This window comes from Lagopus muta, chromosome 1 (genome assembly GCF_023343835.1).
Source record: "Lagopus muta isolate bLagMut1 chromosome 1, bLagMut1 primary, whole genome shotgun sequence".
Classification (NCBI taxonomy): domain Eukaryota; kingdom Metazoa; phylum Chordata; class Aves; order Galliformes; family Phasianidae; genus Lagopus; species Lagopus muta.
The window spans coordinates 177921060-177938985 of NC_064433.1; the positions used below are offsets into that span (position 1 = coordinate 177921060).

Consider the following 17926-nt stretch of genomic DNA (forward strand, 5'->3'; position numbering starts at 1 on the left):
CTGGAAGCTGAGGCTGGAAAAAAAAAAATCAGATTAGGATCTGCTGTAATTAAAAAAGAAAGTGTAACCAGTGAAAAATCTCCACAGATGGGAAGCATGGGAGGGTAGATTTTATTTTTTTTTAAATTATTATTATTTCTTCATACTTGTTCAAGCCAGAAGCTAGGGATCTGATGCAGAAAATACTGAACAAGACTCAATGATGACAGTAATGTAAGAAGCTGCCCTAAGCAGCACATACCCCTGCTCCTAAGCACGGAGCTGCTGGTGCACAGCCATTTCTGAGCACAAGAAACGACCTGGGTCAAGCGAGTTCCTCATTTCGGCTCAAGGTGACTTTTACTTGTCTTGCTCCAGTTCACTTCAAGAATATTTTCAGCTGCATGTAGGATATGCAAGATGACAGTAGAGAAAACTTTGCAATGCTTTTGACCTACCTATTTAAAATTGAACAGCAGACAGTTTCATCAACTATTGAACTAAGTCTTCAATCTTTGCAAGTCTCATCCACTGCTAGCCTAGTTTCTTTCCAAGAAAAACAGCTCTGGAATACCAATAACATGTTTAAAAACTGGTACAACCCAGCAAAGCGAGCAGTGAAATCACTCAGCTCAACATTCAGCCTAAAGTGCACAATCTACACAGATGAGTCAGGTCTGGATAATCCTTCATGCTCCGTCTGGTTGAGTGTATAGGTTTGTTTTGAAATTGCATACCTTAAATAAACTCCACTTCTCTTCGCATTTACATCCTAAGACTACATTTCTTCAAAGCTTATTGAGTTGGACGATGCCTAAAAGTAGTTTCTATGGATCTCTGCCTATCAGGACCTCATAAGAATTATCTAAAGGATTAGGAATGGGAATGTTTATTCTAAGACTGCCAAGTGACTGCTGCCCTATAGATGTTTTGTGAGGTGAGAGCAGAGCAGCTCGATTGGGCAGAAACCAGAGACATAGCAAGGTCTGTGGAGAGTTGGAATATCTGTGATTAGTTCAGCCATCTTCATTAGAAGAAAGTAATAGTTTTGGGTTTCTCAACACTGTTCTGGTAAATAAAAAAAGATAGAGAGGCAAGAGAGAGGAAATACAAAACCACGTACCTATGGAAGTAATGTAAGCATACTGAAACAGCAGCAAACTTTGTATTGAGAGAACAAACTGTCTTTAACATGACAGCATGCAAGAACTTCACTTTGTTTGCTACACTACACTTTGCTGGGGTAGAAGCTCACCTCAGAGCATCACCACACAAACCAAGACTATTCATCAAGATCTAAGGCTGTCCGGGATAGACCAAACTCATTGGATTGCTCTATGCTGGGTGGCACAGAAACAGTGGCAGAGGGAGCGCCGTCCCGCTTTGTGAACCCACACATGCACGTATGGTTTATTCTCCCTCCCACTGAGAAGACCGTGCCATGCACCCAGCGCCTAACTGCATAACTCCAGAATCCCCCAGTTAGGAATGACACCTTCGCTCCTCGCAGACCAAGAGGACGGGACACGGCAACGGCACAACACACAGCAACACACCTCCCGTTAAAGCAACGCGCTGCTGAGCGGGCTGGGTTCGCCCGCCGCCTTTTGGCACCACCGCCCCACGCGTGCCGCCGGGCCCGACCCGAGCTGCCCAGCCACCAGCGCCAGCGTTCCTAGCGCCGCTTTGCTCCCCGGAGAGCAGCGCCGGGCGGTCAGCGCAACGCACGGCGCCGTCCGCGCCCGCTCCCAGCCCCACCTGTCCGCAGACCCGGACTCGGGCGGCGCTCTGAGGGCTCCCCGCCCGCCGCCCGCCCCGCGCTCGCACCCGCGGAGCAGAACCGCGCCGTCCCCGCAAACGACCGCGACACAACAGCAGCAGCTCCCGGCAGGACGGGCGCGGTACCTGAGCCAACTTTCCGATTCCCTCCCAAGTTCCTCGGCGGGGCGGAGCGGCGCCGGGCGGTCCGCGGGGCTGCCGGGCCGCCTCCTTGCACCGCCGAAGAGAAGGGATAAGTTTCCGCGGCGCGCGGTCCCGGAGGGCGGCGCGGGCGGCCCGCGGGGCGGAAGGCAGGGCCGGCTCGTACCTCCGCGCGAAGCACCGCGCGGCGCCGGCGTCTCGTCCTACCCGCCGCACCGCGGCCTCCGGTGCCGGGGCGCGCTCCGCCGGGCGACCTCGGGGAGGCGCGGGGGGCGGGCAGGGCCGGCACGGCCCCGCCGCGGGCCGTGTTTACCCGCGCGCCGGCCCGGCCCCGGCGATGGGCGTCACCGAGGCGGGCCGCCGCCGCCGTTCCCCCCCCCTTCTCTCGAGGTCCTACCCCGACACCCACCTGCAGGCCGCCGGCGGAGGAGGGCGGCCCGCCCCCGCGTTACGGCCGGAGGAACGGCGGCAAGGTCGCCGTCACCTCGCCCGCCGCCCAAGGGCGCGGCTGCCGCCCGCTTCATGCCCGCGGCGCGGCGGCCCTGGGCTCGCCCGGATCCTTCTCGTCTCCTCCTCCTCCGCTAGGAGGGCCGGGCCGCACCTGCCGCCGGGACGCCCCGAAGCGGCGACGGGCTCCGTGCGGTGCCCGCCCGGCCCGCGCTGCCCGCCGCGCTGCGGCCTTCCCCGCCGCCCGCCCTCTGCCGCGGCGCGGGGCCGCGGTGACGCTCGTGAAGAGCCGCGGCGTCCCCGGCTCCGCTGTGTGCTGGCGGGGCCGCGCCGTGCCGAAACGGGCCGGCTGCGGCCTGGGTGTGGGTCCTCCCAGCCCACCCTGCCGCCCTCAGAGGAAATCTCTGCGTGCTTACAAACGTTTGCTGTTGAAGTCTCCTCGTACCTTACTGTTCTTGTCTTTACAGATGGAGAAACGGAGACCGGAGAGCTCCTTGCCACAGATCACAACCCGACTCAGCCTCAGACTTAGTAGAAACCTTAATTTCCGTCCCATGCTCTAATTATGGGAGGTTTCCTCCCACCTCGCTGTTACTTTTGTGGAGATGAAGTAATCTCCCTCGCGCCATCCTACGGAGCCGCCCGTGTGCGTGCGGCCGTGGCTGAGTGCCAGGAGGTGGTTGGAGACATGAATGAAATCCGGGGCCGCGCTTGTGGTTTGCCGGCTGAGCGTAGCCGGGGTGTGACACAAAGCTGCTCGCGGGCTCCTCGTGTGTACGGCTCTGCTGGTCTCTGATGCTCTGCTACTGCAGTTCATAAAGATTTTTTCAGGTTTCCAGCAGAAAATGGGCTAAATTTCTGAGTTTTGCATGTGATAAATCCTGTACAGAAATACAAGCCTGTACAGCTATTCTGCAAATATTCTGATAAAATATAAAATATGATAAATTTACTTGCACAGAAGATTCTGGAGGAACAGACTGTGTCACTTTCCTGTGTATGTTTCAGTAAACCCTCATGACATGACCTGTAAGTTTGTCTAGTCATCTCACTCGATTTGCCTGACCTGTCTGTTAGTTTTCTGTGATGGACTGATGGCACTGGTGGATGAAAGTGGTCCATGGACACAGACAGAGGGGTTGTGGTCCAAGGTTCTGTGCCTAGTTGGAGGCCAGTCATGAGTGGTGTCCTCCAGGGGTCCATTTTGGGACTGGTACACTTCAGTGGTTTTATCAACAACATCAGTGGTGGGATTTGGTGTACCCTCAACAAGTTTGATGGCACCATGCTGAGTGCTACAATTGACAGAATAGGAGGAAGTGATGCTATCCAGAGGGACCTGGACATTCTTGAAAAGTGGGCCTATGAGAACCGGATGATGTTGAACAAGTAAATACAAGGTATTACATATGGGTCAAGGCTATTCCTGATACAAGTACAGACTGGGAGAACTCATTGAGAGCAGCCCTGCAGAGAAGGACTTAGGGGTCCTGATGGACAGAAAGCTGGGCATGAATCAGCAGTGTGTGCTTGCAGCCCAGAATAGCAACAATCACAGAATGACCAGGGTTGAAAGGAACTTCAAGGATCATGAATCTCTAACCCCTCTGCCACATGCAGGGCTACCAACCTCCCCATTTAATACTAGACCAGGCTGCCCAGGGCCCCGTCCAGTCTGGCCTTGAACACGAGGGATGCCTCTCTGCATAGCCTCACCACTCTCATAGTAAAGAACTCCACTCTACCATCCTCTACTCTGCCTTCATGAGGACCCACCTGGAGGACTGTGCCCAGGCCTGGGGCCCCCAGTACAGAAAGAATGTGGAGCTGTTGGAGATGGTCCAGGGGAGGGCCATGAAGATGGACACAGTCTGGAGCACTCTCCTATGAAGAAAGTTTGAGGGAGTTGAGCTTGTTTGGCTTGGAGAAGGTTCTAGGGAGACCTCATTGTAGCCTTCCAGTACTTGAAGGGATCCTATAACCAGTGAGGAGACCAACTTTATACAGTCTAATAGTGATAGGACAAGGGGGAATGCCTTTAAACTAAAACAGGGGAAATGATATTAAGAAATTCTTCACTTAGGAAACTGTGAAGTGCTGGGACAGGCTGCCCAGAGAAGTTGTAAGCTCCATCCCTGGGGTGTTCAAGGCCAGGTTGGATGTGGCCCTCGGCAGCCTAATCTTGTGAGTGGCCTCCAGTCCATGGTAGAGAGGCTGGAACCAAATGATCTTTGATGTCACTTCCAACCCAAGCCATTCTATGATTCTGTGATTCAATACAGGATCTGTTCAGTTTCTGAGTATGTCTCATGCTGAGTTTGCATAAGCATGATTTCACAGTGTTCAGTGCACAGTGGTAGCTTTCTCTGCTTCGTTACTGTGCAGAAAGGTTTTGAGACCACTACTAACAAAATTGAAAGTGTTTGTACCCTTAGTCCCAGACGTGTTGATGCTACTTCAGAAGTATCAGAGTGTTGTCCAAATGTAACAAAGTGTAGTAATTTGGAAGAGGAAACCAGTGAAAGGAGGAGTAAAGAATTAAGACACTTGCATTGCTACTTTGCTGCTGATTATGGGAGCCCTTGCCGGTGACTGAGGAGTGCATGAGTCAGTTGAAAGCACTGTGGTGCTGCAGAAAATGGTTTGCAATTACAAGAATAAGAGAGAGAGTGGAATTGATTTCTGCAGTACTTTCAGTCACAAGAGAGAACTCTTTTGTGAGTTTCACATTAACTTTTTTTCCTATAAACTATAGCTCCCAGTGAGGTCCCAGTGAGATCCCAGTCTAAGGGATCTTTTGGACCCCCTCTCCTGATTCGAGTTATGTAACCCATATTACCTTTGTAATTGATTAAAATTTATTATAAGCATGGGTTGTTTGCTCAAATATGAGCTTAAATGAAATGAGCTGCTTGATGTCACTGCATTGCTCATTGGCAAAGCCCCATTTCCATTGACTTTAGTAGCAAATTGCTTCCAAATTAAAATAGAAGCATGGGAGTCAGAATCAAAGACTTTTCAGTCTTGTGATCACAAACCCTTAATGCAGCAGTGGTACCTTCAAGAGAGAGTCGCAGGAGCTGCTGGTCTTCTCTCAGTAGGACAGTCAGGTCAGGATATCTTCTACACCCAGAACTCCCCACACCTCTCTTTGCCCCGCCATTTTGTTCACCATTGCACGTTCACAGCTTTCCCACATCTGTGTTCTTCAGATTTTGCAGAAATTCAGGATTTTAGTGGCTTGTCTGGGACTTTCATATGTTGCACAACCCTTTCCTGGTAAAGAAATGGAGAAAAAAATCGTAATTTATAACTGACAGTACAGTGTAATAATACAGAATCAGATAAGTTTGCAAGCAGTACTTTTTCTCTTACAACCATCCGTCCTCCTGTACATATGAACTTTGATTTCCCTTCAATCTTCTTTATTAAGCTGGTAAATCAGACTTGCTTTTGCAGCTTTGCATTTCAACTGCATCTTCTGGTGGTTTGTTGTTGTTGTTGTTGTTTTAAGTTAAAGAAATGCACATTTCAAAGTTTCTTTACCTTCTCAGTTATGCTGGATGTTTAGTCTGCTCTTTCTGCCCTCCTCTTACTATCTACAAATGGTTTTCACAACTTGTGTTATTTTCTTCGTGCTGTTTCTGCATGGAGAATGCCTTTTCTTTTCCTGTAGTTGTCCAGCAAGCTGCCCTGCTTGGCAGCCCAGGGCACTGAAGCATCTTGGACTGGGAAAGCTGTGTATTATGCATTCCTCTGCAGAATCTGCTTCTCTCAGGTAGCCCCTGCTCAGTGCTCCCTTGCTGGCTCATTCACATCAGGCATGCTGGAAAAGATAATGGATTTCAGCAGAATGACTGAGTGCTTTTTGCCTTTACCTTCTAACTGGTGGTTTTCTCTAAGACCCTATTATTAAGTTTGCTGCCTACTGGCAACCTTTTTCAATCTTCTGAGTACCTTTTGCAAGTACACCCTCACCCCGTTACAGTCCCTGTTTTCAAACTGACGTCCTTAACACGTGGAGATGTTTCATCAGCTCTCACTTTAACCTCCCACTGACATTATTTTCTCTTTTCAGCCATCACATTTTGTCCAGTTACTTTTCCAGCTCAGAACCTTGTGCTGCTTCTGCTGTGATTTGCGTAGAAAAGCCTACATACTTTGTGACAAAGCTGCTACGACAATGTACATTTTGTTAATTTATGTTACCACAGCAACTGAGTCATGCGAAAATGTAATGTCACGTTGTTTGATGCTGTATCTCAGTGTGCTCAGGGAAACAGGCTCTGTGTAGAGCTGCTATGAAACCAGGACTGAACTGGTTGGGTATCATTTCTGTAGTGTGGGTGTGGGGGGTTGTGGCAGAATGGATGCACCCTGTAGGATCCTCCAGCAGTCCAAACCTGGTTCTGCTCTGTTCTGGGAGGAAACGCAGACATGCTGGAGGAGGGTGCCTAGGTCTTGACAAACACAAATCTGGTCCAGGAAACAAGGCACAACCTTGGGGGACAAAAGCAGGCTGTTGAACCTGGACAGGTGTTAAAAATCAGACAAACTCAGGGATAGGAGCAACAGGTGAAAAAGTAACTGTCAGAAAGAAGTGTGGAGTTGACTGTAAGCCGCTGAATTTGAATCAACAACACGTGTTTGTGGGGAAATAGTAAAAATCCCAGGCAGATATGCATGAAGGAAGAGATCCATGCTCAGTGAAGTGTTTAGGAGATCAGTAACAGAGCTGGGTTTGTGCACCAGAGCCCAGAAGATTGTGAACAAACAGGAGATAGTGCAGGTGGCAGTAACAGTGAGCAGAGGGCTGGGGAGACCAAAGGGGCCGGAGATGCTGGGTAGAGAGAGCAAGGGAAACATGCTAAGAGTCTTCATGTGCTTAAAAAGCCATTGAGAGAGGAAGGGAATGATCTATTCTTGGTAGATAAAGTAAGCTGTAATGGACTTAAATTTCATCATGGAAGAAAATCTTTTTTAATGGTAACATTAGTGAGGCATAGCGTTATGTTGCTGAGAGTACAGTTTTGTCTCCATTACTGGATGTCTTTAAGTATGTACTGGACAAGTAGTAAGTACTATTGATCTGACATTGAAATTGGAGGATGGATGAGATGACCAATCAAGATCCATCCCAGGCCTATCTTTCTGTGATTACATGTGCTCTGAGGCTCCTCATTAATCGCCAATCTTTTACCCAGTCCCATTTTACATTCTGTCTTCTTTCTAATACCCCCTCAAGTCATTCCTGTGTCCTGTGCAAAAGATATTTTGTCCCATTTTCTCAGAATATAGTCAAAGATTCAAGTCTTTCTTTTCCTGGCAGCCTGCAACAGACCCAGGTTGGTGATTGCAGTGAGTTGCTGAGGTAACTATGATAATTTACTATGAGTCAAACATACAAAAAGTTATTTAGATGGCTGTTTCAGTCTATTCAAGCCCTACACAGTATTAACATAAATTTAGGCTCCTTAGACATATAAGATAAAATCACTCCATTTGTAAAATGTATTTGTAACCCAAAACCCATCTCATGCACACTATCTTAATTTCCTCTGTTTTCACTACCTGGAACCCATTGAGACTTTATTTTCTAGGCAAGAGTTTTGTTGTTTTTTTTTTTACAGTGATGTATGTTTAAAAATGTAGTTTACTACCCACATATGCATTTCAATTTAACATAAATACCTTATACAGTGAGTACTGTGCATTTGTTTACTTGTTAGATCTGATCAACAGACAGCATGCCTGATAGGTTTTCTGTTTCTCTCACTATTATATGGTCTAATTAGATATTGCTTCTTTCTACAAATTGTTGCTTTTACAGGCTTAGATCAGCATGTCACTGAGAGTGGACTCATTTTGGGCACCCTGGAATTGCAGTAACTGCTTGTGCTTAATACATTGCTTGTAGAGCTTTTAAAGACAGTGTACATTAGGAGTTAAAACTTTGCAAGATAACTTTGCAATTTGGATCGTCATTTTATCCTTTAAAGAATGAGGATTTTCTTCCTGTACTCAATGCCCACTGAAGATTAGAAGTGTGCTTTTTCATACATGGCGTGTATTGCCTATTTCATTTACCTGCACAGGGCGATATGCTTGCACTTGTACTGATCACTGTATTCAAACTTTTGTGGAAAAAGAAGCAGGAAATAAAGTGGCAAAATGTCATGATAATATTGGTGGCTTTTTTCTTTTTCAGGGTCATGTAAAGCAAAATGCAGTGATTAAGAACTATTCATCTCATGTGAGGCAAAGGGCATTGGAGTTACAAGGTGTTCAGTAATGGCTGCGAGAAAGAGATGTTTACAGGGAAAAAAAAACAGCACAGAAAACAGGAAGCATCAATATGCTACTGTTCAAGTATGAGATGCTCCAGATTTTGGATGCTGCAAACAGTTCTTGCCTCCCTGTCTCAAAAGGGACACAGAAGAATGAAAAGGAATGGTCAGATGTGTGGAGCAGCTCCTCCATGAGGTGTGACTGAGCAGGCACTCAGCCTGGAAAGAACAAGAGAGAATCATAGAGTCATTAAGGTTAGAAAAGAACACTGAGATCATCTAGTCCAACCATCAGCCAACCACCACCATGCCCACTAAACCACATCCCTCAGATCCACACTTGCCCTGGGTCCAAGATAGATGTGTGAGTAATGGAGGGCTTGAAAATCACGAGTAATGTGTAACTATTTTGTGTCTTTGATTACGCAGGATATAGGGAGCATGAGATGAAGTTGTCAGATATCAGGTTTAAGAGCAACAAAAGGAGTGACACCCCGAATCTACCAATGCTTTCAAAAGGCAAATGTATTCATGGAATAAGAATCCCTCTAGCAAGTTCCTAAGGCAGCCCCAAGCTGTTAGCTCCCTGCTGGCATCTATGGGCTTGTTTGGTTTGAGTGCTTGGCAGAGGACTCCTTCAGCTGGCTGCTGCCAGAGGAAAGTGCAGGGCATGACCAAGGCCTCCATCCCAGTGTGGCTGTTTGTACTACATTGTTTGTTTGCTGAGAGAGCTCTGAACACCTTTAACTTCTCCTGGGCTGTGTTCCTGCAGCGTCACAGCACTGTGGGAGGCAGCAAGGCTGGGAAGTAATCAAAGGGATAAGCAGGAGGCAGAAAGCTGTCTTTGAAGAGTCAGCATTTCAGGGGGTTAAAAAAAAGATTGCCACATACATCTGTGGACACAGACAAGCGCAGGCTCCATTTTCACCTTCCTCTCAATCATGAAAGCCAATGAAAGTCCTAAGGCACTCTGAGGCCACAGAATGGTATTGCTGGGATGAGGTAGCCAGGGGAGAGCTCTTTGGCTGTGTTTGTGCAAATGGAGCAAAGCAGCCTCTGTCTTGCATCCCAGAGCCAGGGTCTCTGAGGTGGGCTGGGGTGGGCCACGCGCTGCTCACAGGCATTCCAGAGCTCCACAGGAAGCAGGATTACTCACTGTCAGCAAATCCAGCAGCATGACTGGAAACTAGCCTGGGAATCTTCTTCCCAGCAGAGAACAGAAAAGCAGAAACCTGACGTTTGCAAAAGGCTGGCTGACAGGAATATTAAAGAGGCTTTTGCTCAGCTGGATGTGTGTGTGTTGGCTTCTGGGACCCAGAAGAACAGGAGGGTTGTGGCGGCTAATAGGGGCTGGTAGGAAAGCTGAGACACTGCACAGCCGGAGGAAAGCATTGCTGGGGGTTCTTCTGCCAAAGGTCCTCTTAAGGCTGCAGAAGGTAATGACAAAACTCAGAATTAACCTAAGAGCTTTATCCTTCCTTTAGGAAGCTCTTTATTACATCATATATTCATAGAATCAAGGAGTCATTTGAGTTGGAAGAGACCCTTAAAGGCCATGCAGTCCAACTCCCCAGGCATGAACAGGGACAACTACAGCTTGAACATATTGGTCAGAGCTCGGTCCAGCCTGACCTTGAATATCTCCACATACAGGGCATCTACCACCTCTCTGAGCATCCTGTTCGGATGCCTCACACCCTTATTGTAAAAAACTTCTTCCATACATCCAGTCTAAATCTGCCCTTTTTTAGTTTGAAACCATTTCTCCTTGTCCTATTGCAACAGACCCTGGTACAGTGTCTGTCCCTTTCCTTACAGCCCACCTTTAAATACTGGAAGGCCACTTTCAGGTCTCCCTGGAGCCTTCACCAACTCTCTCAGCCTGTCCTCATGGGGGACATTCCATCCTTTGGATCATTGTTCTGGCCCTCCTCTGTACACACTCCAACAGGTCCATGTCTCTCCTGCACTTAGCACTCCACATCTGGATGCAGTACTCCCGATGAGGTCTCACCAGAGCTGAGCAGAGGAGCAGGAAATGTTTTCTTCCATTTATTTAATTTTGGGTGTTTAAATTGCAAAGAAATAAAAATTAAAATTAAAAAAAAAATAGTTGCAGTAGTATTTCAAGTTAAGTTAAAATCCATTCAGTACCAAAAATTAAAATGAAAAAGTGCTTGGGTGATAATTTTCAGATACTCAGAAGCTGACCTTGAATTCCAGTGAACACCAACCTGCTGGTTTCTGAAGGCTGTCCAGAACTGGACTCTCTCATCAAGGAGAGTGGTGTCCCAACACTGAGAAACAATGCCACACCTGGGCTTCATGGGCAGGAGCACTAAGTGCCCAGACTAGATACTGCTGTCTTGCTCCAGCAGCTGGTCCTCTGGCTCATTTAATTGTGGCATTAGAATTTTGGGACATATTGCAACTGTGGCTTTGCTTTGGGGGTAAACATTACCTCAGGGAAGTAGGGAAAAGACTAGGAATGCTTTCAGAAGTGTGTGTAATAAATCTGAATGTTGATATAGTTAAAAATTATTTCTTTCCTTCTGCATTCAATTTGCATCCTCTCAGACATGTTCTGACGTTTCACCTGGCAGTGTTTTTATTGCAAGCCTTACAGCTCGTTGCTGGGGCTGGTTGGTGCTTTTGCAAGGTGAAGTGATACCATTTTGCTTTCTTCATTTTGCTAAATTCTGATTGTCTGACGCAAAACAAGAGTCAATGTTGCACTTTCTGTACTGAGTGATTCTTTCACGTGTATTTCTGCATCACAATGGCTCAGCACTGAATACAACTGAGCAGCTACCACAAATGAACTAAATGGCTTTCAGTTGCAGTGAGAAGTAATTTTTCAGGAACTATTCAATTCAACCAAAACTGGCTAAGTGTATGACATTGCCTTTTTCTTAGTGTTTTTGCCTATTGTTAATGCATGCTGTAATAGCATCTCTCCTAATAGTTGCTGTTTTTTATACCTCAACTCCTGTGTGATAAGAATATCTCTTTCCTTCCTTCCTTCCTTCCTTCCTTCCTTCCTTCCTTCCTTCCTTCCTTCCTTCCTTCCTTCCTTCCTTCCTTCCTTCCTTCCTTCCTTCCTTCCTTCCTTCCTTCCTTCCTTCCTTCCTTCCTTCCTTCCTTCCTTCCTTCCTTCCTTCCTTCCTTCCTTCCTTCCTTCCTTCCTTCCTTCCTTCCTTCCGTCCTTGTACTGAGGTGGGGGTCAGCCTCTTCAAGTAACATGATAGGATTAGAAGGAATGGCCTCAAGTTGCACCAGAGATGGTTCATGTTTGAAAGTAGGAAAACATTTCTTTTCAGAAAGAGTGGTGAGGCAGTGGCACAGGCTGCCCAGGGAGGCGGTGCAGCCACCATCCTTGGAGATGTTAAACAAACATGGAGATGTGGCACTGAGGGATGTGATTAGTGGGCATGGTGAGGATGGGTTGATGACTGGACTTAGATCGTGGATGTCCAACCTTTTGGCTTGCCTTGGCCACACTGGGTGAAGAGGAATTGTCTTGGACCACATATAAAATAGATAATATACTTAATGTATGCAAGTAACAAAACTTATTTTATTATTATTATTTTATTAATGAAAACATTCCTGGATGAAGTGAATCTTAGTGATCTTTTCCAACCTTAATGATTCTGTGATTCAATTATCTTTTTACTGCACAGCAAGATCATCTCCATCCAAATTAGTCCTACGGGTGTTTGCCCTACCTCTTCTGGAGAACTCCTGGTCAGTGAGATACCGTATGCTCTACAGGCAGAATTCTCCTTACTCACTGCTCTGTACTGTTAAAGTCACTTCTTTGAGTAACTGTCAAATATTCAGCACAGAATTCATTCCCTAAGCGTAGAGGACTTAATGGTATGTATCTACAAACGCTGTCAGCTTCTGCTAGAAGAAGTGAAGATCTGGAGCTAGCGTCAGTTGTCTACGGGTGTTTAGAGCTGTCAGAGGTGGACAGATTGCCCCTAATGTCTAACCTTTATTTAAAGCTGTTTATCTCACCCACGGGACCAGGATGGAGAGCAATTTATTCCTTCCTGTTTGTCAGACTCTTTACCACTGTTTGATATTTGCTATCATTCTGCCTCTGTTCTACAGGCAGAACAAATTATTTCCTTAACATTCTGTATTCTCACATCACCCTTTTTGTTCCTCTTTGGACTCCTTCCACTTAGTTCATGTAGTTCTCATAACAAGGAACTTGAAACTAAGCACGTGGTGGAAGAGAGACTGTATGGCATTAAATGTACATTGTGGGAACCCCAATTTAACTTTTAGGATGGAAAGTGAGGAACTTAATCACAGGAAAAGCCCTCTTCCATTACATCACAACAGGAACAAAACTTTACACCATATGCCATGCAACTGTGTGGTTTTGACTTCAGCCTACACCTGCTGCAAGTCTGATGCTGGGCATCAGTGAGCCACAGTGCTGCTGGGAGAGCACTAACATCTGCAAGCATCACACCAGCAGGAGTGTGCTGGTTGTTTCATGGTGATACACACAATGTTTAAAAAAAAATGCGCAGAAAAATAAGATGCCAAAAGTGCTCTTAAGAAAGTTACCTTGATTGCTAGTTTAAGGAGGTATTGCCTTCGTTCTCGATGTTGTGGAGTAAATCTTCAAATTCATAAGTGTGGGAGGAACACTGAGGGAATTTTTTGCATGTATCTAAAAGGCAAGTTGATCTAAAAATACACTCCATTGTAGCTCAGTGATCAGAAATATTACCCTTTTCAGTTCTATTTTTATAAACAGCTTAAATGATTTATAATGGTTTCTTTAAAAAATCCTTATTACTATTGTACATCTTAACATAGGGGATAATTGTTTTTGAATCTTCCAATTGTTCATGTGTCAATCTGTAAGAAACTCAGAACAGTTCTGTGAGAAAAAAAATGAGCTAACTTCAAGTGCAGAGCTGTCTGAGGCTGAGGGTAACACAAGGGAATGCAAATGACCGAACTGATACTAGGAATGGGAGAGAATGCGTGAGCGTCTGCGAACAGTGTCTGTGGTAAATCCACACCACTTTGATCTTTGATGTTATGACCAGTATGATACTGTATTAACCATATATTGTACTATAATATACTTTTATATATATGTTTATATATACTGACCATAGTTCGCGTTTAACCTGGGACTCTGGATTCTTCTGCTTCTTTTAAGTATTCAGTTATTATTTATTGTTTCTATTAATGTTATGTTTATAAACCTACTAGTGCTAGATCAAGGACTTGCTGTACTAGGTATCGGCAGACGCAGGCTGCCAAGAGAATCTCTCTCCTCTTCATGGCTCCTGATTTAGAACACATGAAGATACATGGATACTACAGTCAGGGCCATGTGGTTTGAACAACCATTGGTTTTGGAGATACTAAATGAGATATTTCAAGATTTATGTGTAGACAACCCCTTTCTTCACAGTTAAAAGTGACTTTTCTACTGAAATTGATAGGATGAGACGGAGTGGCCTTAAATTGAACCTGGGAAGTTCAGGCTGGTTGTTAGAAACAATTTCTTCTCAGGAGGAGTGGTTAGGCACTGGCACAGGCTGCACAGGGAGGTGGTAGCTGCCCCATCCCTGGAAACGTTCAAGGTCAGGCTGGAAAGGGCTCTGAGCCACTGGTTTGAGCTGTAGCTGTCCCTATTCATGGCTCAGGAGTCGGACTACACGGCCTTCACAAGTTCCTTCCAACTCAAAAGATTCCGTAACTCTATTATTCTATGCCAGTGGTGCTTTTCAAAATGTGTTTTTAGCCATGCTGTAGGTGATTCGTGATGAATGATAATCTTTCTAGATGCAGTGAGGAGCAGTGCACTGAGCAAACTGAAACTGTGACTCACTGCTTAGTGTTCGAGAGACATGATTTGGAGAAGGCTCTGACTCTGGTTCCATTTTTCTGCTGTGATATGCCAGGTTAACTTTAGTTACCGCTTTTGTTTTTTACCTAATGTTTGTTCTATTTGTAGTTGATCTGAATTCAGTGAGTGGCACCAAGCAGGGCTCTGTGTTTTTAGAAGATTTGTTTCTGTGTAGACACACTGTTGTGTGAATTCTCACTGTCTATTAAAAAGCCACAGGGTGAAAAGATTAACTTGTTCAAGAGGCTTAATGATTTCTGATTTGATTTTTTCATGCATCCCACTGAAAATTAGCAAGCTTGATTGCTGTGTAAGTGTCAATATGCAATATGCAGAATTACTTATGCAAAATACATTATGAAAGGGTGGCACCTTAGGCAGAGGTTAAAAGACAGCTCAGAAGTGCTTTCCCAACCCTAATATATTTGCCCCATGTTCGACCCTAAAAGCTGTGATTAATTGTGCAATTTTTTTGGAGCCCTGTAAGTGTTTTGAATTTCAGTGCTTATATACTGCATTAACTACAATATATTGTGACCACTACCCTGGCACTCATGGAAATAATGTTGGTATGTTTTATTCTAGTCCAAAATGAATGTAGTGCAGATCTGAAAGGATATATGTAGTCCAGGACAGAAAGTAATCCTCTGTCATCAGTCACATGTGGGTTTTCACTCCACAAGGACATATGGTGATGTTTCATCTGTCATAGATGAAAGGTAAGAACGATTTGCATTTAGACATAAATGCAGAGAGCACGAGGGAGGCCTGTATGCTTCACTTCAACTGTTCAAGTGGAAATGAATGCTTGTTAAGGCTGCTATTCTGGGAAGGGTTCTGGGTCCACGTCCTAGCTGTACCTGAAGTCCCAGGAGCTTACCATAGGAGCTGGGCAGACCATACTCTGTGGTCTGCCTAGCCAGCGCACCCTCAGTTTCAAGGGATGGTGGAGCGCAGGAAATTGCCTTGCGGGAAGGAATGCCACAAATTGTTGTGCCTGTTCTACCAGAAACAGCCATACTGGGTCCTCAAGAGATATAGGCTGGTCATGGAACATCAGAACCATTACTAAACGAGCAGAAGTTGGGGAAAACAGCCAGGGCCGTGCATCTGCCATGGTGCCTGAACACTTTTTTCCTGTTCTTGATGAAATTACAAGTAGTTAGGGACAAGCTTCTATTGAAAAAATCCTCTAGATTCAGCTCTTGAAGATGAAGCCAGGCCTAGTTTGATGCTGTCTGTGGGTTGAAGAGAGTTTGCCAGAGTTTACTGGGCATTGTAATTGAAGAAGTAGCTATCAGGTTGGATACTGGGAAAAGAGTTTGGAACAGTAATTGAGCAGTGGCACAGGCTGCCCAGGAAGGTGGTGGAGTCGCCATCCCTGGATGGGTTAAAAAATGTGGAGGTGTGGCACTGAGGGACGTGGTTAGTGGGCATGGTGGGAATGGGTTGATGGTTGAACAGATGTTCCTTTGTGGAACTTTTCCAACCTTAATGATCCTATGATTTGGGAAGCCATACTATGAATACCCTTAGCCTGTGGCAGTAAGCACAGTATCCTCTATCTTAAAGTGCAGTTTCTATTGCTGGATGGATGGGTTTCGATGGATTTGTCTTACTGGAGACAAATCTATCATGATAATGTTTGTAGAGAGGATGAGAACAGAGTCACTGTCCTGGGAGAGTTGGGAGGGGCAATGAGCTCCACGTCATAGGTCCATGGAATGCTGCAGGCTTCTTCTTCTTCGCGGTGGAAGGAGATGCTCGACAGCACCATCACACAGTTTTATTTCAGCTCATGCCCATGGGTGCACTATGTCTCTGCTAAGTGCTCCGTTTTCAGAGTTCTAATATTCAGAGATTCTGCATAAGATTGGTGTTCATATTCTGGTGCTTCCTATCCATGGGTAATTTCACTCCACTGGCATTTTCGTCAGCAAATAACTAACCTGTGCTGGCTTACTGAGCAAATGAATGGTTCTCTGCTGAGGAAAAGCCCATTCTTCGGACTGCTTCTCAGAGCTATAACCTGTTAGAGTGGTGTGTTCCTGGGAATCACAGGATCACAGAATGGCAGGATTGGAAGGGACCTCAAGGATCTTGAATCTCCAACCCCCCTGCCACATGCAGGGCCACCAATCTCCCTATTCTATACTCGACCAGGTTGCCCAGGGCCCCATCCAACCTGGCCTTGAACACCTCCAGGGACGGGGCATCCACAACCTCTCTGTACAGCCTGTTCCAGCACCTCTCCACTCTCTCTGGAAAGAATTTCCCCCTGACATCCAACCTCAATCTTCCCTCCCTCAACTTAAAACCATTTCCCCTTGTCCTGCTGTTATCTACCCTTTCAAGGAGTTGATTCCCCTCCTCTTTGTAGGCTCCCTTTAGGTACTGAAAGGCTGCAATGAGGTGGCATCACAGCCTTCTTTTCTCCAGGCTGAACAAGCCCAGCTCCCTCAGCCTGTCCTTGTAGGGGAGGTGCTCCAGCCCCCTGATCATCTTTGTGGCTCTCCTCTGGACCCTCTCCAACAGCTCCCTGTCTTTCTTGTACTGGGGGCTCCAGACCTGGACACAGTCCTCCAGATGGGGCCTCACAAGAGCAGAGTAAACGGGGACAATCACCTCCCTGTCCCTGCTGGCCACCCCTCTTCTGATGGAGCCCAGGATACCATTTGCCTTCTGAGCTGCAAGAGCACACTGCTGGCTCTGCTCATGTTAAGCTTTTCATCCATTCGGACCCCCAGGTCCTTCTCTGCAGGGCTGCTCTCAAGGATCACTCCTTCCAGTCTGTATGGATGCCTGGGATTCCTCCGGCCCAAGTGCAAAACTCTGCACTTTGCCGTGTTGAACCTCATCAGGTTCACCCGGGCCCCCCTTGAAGTGTGTTGAGGTCCCTCTGAATGGCATCCCTTCCTTCCACCGTGTCAACCACACCACTCAGCTTGGTGTCATCAGCAAACTTGCTGAGGGTGCTCTCGATTCCGTCATCGATGTCATTGATAAAGATGTTAAAGAGCTCCGGTCCCAAGACAGACCCCTGGGGGATGCCGCTTGTTACCGGCCTGCAGCTGGACATGGAGCCATTGATGACCACCCTCTGCCTGGGGCCTTTCAACCAGTTTCTTATCCATCGAGTGGTCCACCCATCAAATCCACATCCCTCCAATTTGGAGGTAAGGATGTGGGGGACCATGTCAAAGGCCTTGCTCAAGTCCAGCTAAATGACATCAGTCACCTTTCCCTTGCCCACCAATGCCATCACTCCATCATAGAAGGACACAAGATTGGTAAAGCATGACCTTCCCCTGGTGAAGTCGTCCTGGCTGTCTTGGATCACATGCTCATTCCTCATTCCTCATGGGACAATCTCATATCTTGTTAGAGGGAACTGAGGGAGTTC

The 17926-nt window shown here is 46.5% G+C and overlaps 1 protein-coding gene across 4 annotated transcripts in view; it reads right to left on the minus strand.

Moving 5' to 3' along the window:
* Nucleotides 1–2902, minus strand: part of ZC3H12C (zinc finger CCCH-type containing 12C) — a 41702-nt gene extending 38800 nt beyond the window's left edge. Inside the window, exon 1 of one of the 4 annotated variants that reach the window (XM_048935086.1) lies at nucleotides 2792–2902. In XM_048935086.1, the coding sequence (XP_048791043.1) occupies nucleotides 2792–2902 (111 nt within the window). Of the gene's footprint in view, nucleotides 1–1737; nucleotides 1877–2308; nucleotides 2452–2791 lie in introns of those variants that run through there. The other 3 variants (XM_048935110.1, XM_048935130.1, XM_048935120.1) reach the window with 3 other exon arrangements.
* Between the last annotated feature and the right edge of the window lie 15024 nt (nucleotides 2903–17926).